The 2,514-nt window shown below is 51.4% G+C and overlaps 1 protein-coding gene across 1 annotated transcript; it reads right to left on the bottom strand.

The window, feature by feature from the left end:
- Positions 1–1,239: 1,239 nt before the first annotated feature.
- On the bottom strand, positions 1,240–1,766 carry LOC132476683 (cytochrome c oxidase subunit 6A2, mitochondrial). Its single transcript, XM_060078802.1, has 3 exons — positions 1,694–1,766; positions 1,408–1,544; positions 1,240–1,323 (listed from the first exon to the last, which is right to left on the bottom strand). The coding sequence occupies exons 1-3, from the start codon at positions 1,764–1,766 to the stop codon at positions 1,240–1,242; spliced, it is 294 nt and encodes a 97-aa protein (XP_059934785.1).
- Between the last annotated feature and the right edge of the window lie 748 nt (positions 1,767–2,514).

Raw genomic sequence — 2,514 nt, 5'->3', positions numbered from 1 at the left:
GAATCCACTTTCCCATTTATCTCTACCCCCATGGGCTGACTTCCATGGGAATAACTTCCGTGTAGATCTGGACTGGCCTGAGCAACTTGCCAGGTGCTAAGTCATCTTCCCAAGGCATTGAAAGGTTTTTATATTTTTACATATCTACCAGACTTCTTCAGTGATGACCCACTTTTTACAGAAGCGGGCATGATGCCAGCATGAATTCTCATATGTATAATAACTGTCACATTAAATGAGGATGTTTATAACACAATTTCCTTGTATGAAAGAGCTCTAATCTAGGGACCTGAATGCTGTTCTAGTAAGGGGGGAGGGGTGGCTTGTGGGTACAGAAAATGCTCTCTCTTTCTCAGGTGACTGGGGCCTGTGAGCATCTTTTCTTAATGGTGCTGTGAGTAGTTTTAGGAGAGGAGGGCAAAATAAGCTCTCTCTCTCTCTCTCTCTCTCTCTCCCTGTGTGTGTGTGTGTGTGTGTGTTGGTCATGGGTTTCAGCTTAGGCATCAGGCTCCTTGGCAATGGCAAGTGAGCTGACTGTCCTAGGAGGTGAATGAAATGTCCAGAGCTTGTCTGAACCAACATCCCCTGTGAATGGGGTCCCCCAAAACTAGGAGAACCAGGCTTCCAGAAAGGGAGCATCTAATTTCCCCCAACTAATACAGAAGACCCATTAAAGGTGGTCATAGAGAATGACCAAAATATTCCAAATCCAGAATTAGGTCATGAAGATCTACACAGAGGGCTGTAGATCCTGTGTTTGAAATCACAATTGTCTCTAGACAGCGGGAAATCACAGAGGCCCTGAATGTGTGTCAGGAAAAGAGTGGTACCCCAGGATCTGCAGCCCTGAGTCTCCACCGGGCCTCCGACGAGCTGCCTGAATTTAAGTCACTTAATCTCTGAGAATCTCAAATTCCTCCTCTGGAGAAGGTGGAACCAAACTTAGATCTTGTTCCCAGAGTTACTGTGAGAAGTCAGTGTATGTTAAAGCCCTTTACAGCCTACAGCCCTAATTATTAATAGGTGAGAGGGGAGGGGCCCTCTCCTACCTGTCCATCGAGACTGTTCCCTCGAGTCCCTACCAAGTCAAGGTCTCCGGAAGAGCACGTGGAGCGCCCACTGCACTTTGCGCGCGAGCCCAGCTCTAGCCATGGACGCCCCGCCCCGTGGTCCCCACGGAGCCCGCGGCCACACGCAGCTTCCACACTTTTATTGTGTCTGGGGGCATCGGCCAAGAACTCAAGGCTTTTCGTAGCCCGTGGGCAGAGGGTTGACCCGGGGATTGTGGAAAAGAGTGTGGTTGCCGTCTCCCCAGGAGTAGGGCTGTGGAGAGAGGGAGGGGGGAGTGAGGCGTCAGCCTGGGGGTCCCCCGCACCCCCTCGCTCGCGCCCGCGCGGGCCAGTGTACCTTGGTGCGGATCCGGAGGTGATGGTAGGGGATGAACTCTGGGCGCTCACGGTGGCCCGAGTGGAGCCAGGAGTTGAGGGTGCAGAGGGCCACGCTCGGGAGCGCCAGCGCGAAGGTCAGGAGGCGCCAGGTGCGGGCTGCAGCGGGGAAAGGCAGGGCTGAGAGAGAGACGGACTGGGCGGGAGGGGGCGGCGTCGCCAGGACCCTGGAACGTCCTAGAGGCAGGAGTGGGGGACAGATGGACAAGGTCAGGAAGCCGCAGGGTCAGGTCCTGGCTGCAACTCACCTCCTGTCCCTCCGTGGTCTCCCTTGGCTGCACTGGCCAAGCCGCGACCCAAGGACCCCAGAGGCAAAGCCATGTCGGTGAGAGAAGCTGGGGACAAACGGCACCGTCCTTTCCTTCTCCTTCACTGAGGCCTCGGTTCTCCTCCCCTCTGTTCCCGCCAATCACCTGTTGAGTCTGTAACGTGGGTGGCTATTTTTAGGGGGTTTCTATATTTAAAACGAGGCCTGCCTGGATGGAGGTCTTTCTCTCCAGACAGCTGCTGTACTGTGCCTCTTATTTTGGTAAGGGGACATTTAAAATACAATATGCCATTCTTTTTATAGTTGTGGGGCACTATTTTGTTCAATACTCTATTCCCAGTGGCTGGCACACAGTAGGCCTTTAATAAATATTTGTAGAATGAATTGTGTCCTTTTGAATCTCAGGTTTTTTCAGGTGTAAACTGTATAATAATTTGTACCTTAAATGATCTTTATGAAGTTTAGGTAAAGCAACAGAGGATTGTGCCAGCCTAGAGTCTGGCACGTAACAGGAGCTCAGTATGTGTATTAGTCACAGTTCTTTGCAAAGAGCAGAACTCCCTTTAACTAGCTTTAAAAAGATACGCAATTGTGAATCTTAGGTAGCTCGCAGGATCTCTGGTACCGCCAGAAACAAACCATTCTGTGGGCCAGCTGTGCAGAGACAGTTCACACTGCTGGACACTGAGTGCCAAAAACTTCATCAATGCTGCCATGGAAAGTGTCACCAAAATTTAATCAGTAGTCAATCTAAGAAAGACATAGGGACTTCCCTGGTGGTCCAGTGGGTAAGACTCCCCG

This window comes from Mesoplodon densirostris, chromosome 16 (assembly GCF_025265405.1).
Source record: "Mesoplodon densirostris isolate mMesDen1 chromosome 16, mMesDen1 primary haplotype, whole genome shotgun sequence".
NCBI classification, from domain to species: Eukaryota; Metazoa; Chordata; class Mammalia; order Artiodactyla; family Ziphiidae; genus Mesoplodon; species Mesoplodon densirostris.
Note: the sequence above shows the minus strand (reverse complement) of the source record. Positions and strands in the feature narration are given on the sequence as shown.

Bases quoted from the DNA above. Each gene is read 5' to 3' on its own strand.
- LOC132476683 (XM_060078802.1), bottom strand. From the start codon at position 1,766: ATGGCTTTGCCTCTGGGGTCCTTGGGTCGCGGCTTGGCCAGTGCAGCC. The intron at 1,545-1,693 runs GTGAGTTGCAGC...TCCCCGCTGCAG, and splicing joins AGACCACGGAGGGACAGGAG to CCCGCACCTGGCGCCTCCTG. The intron at 1,324-1,407 runs GTACACTGGCCC...CTCTCTCCACAG, and splicing joins ACCTCCGGATCCGCACCAAG to CCCTACTCCTGGGGAGACGG.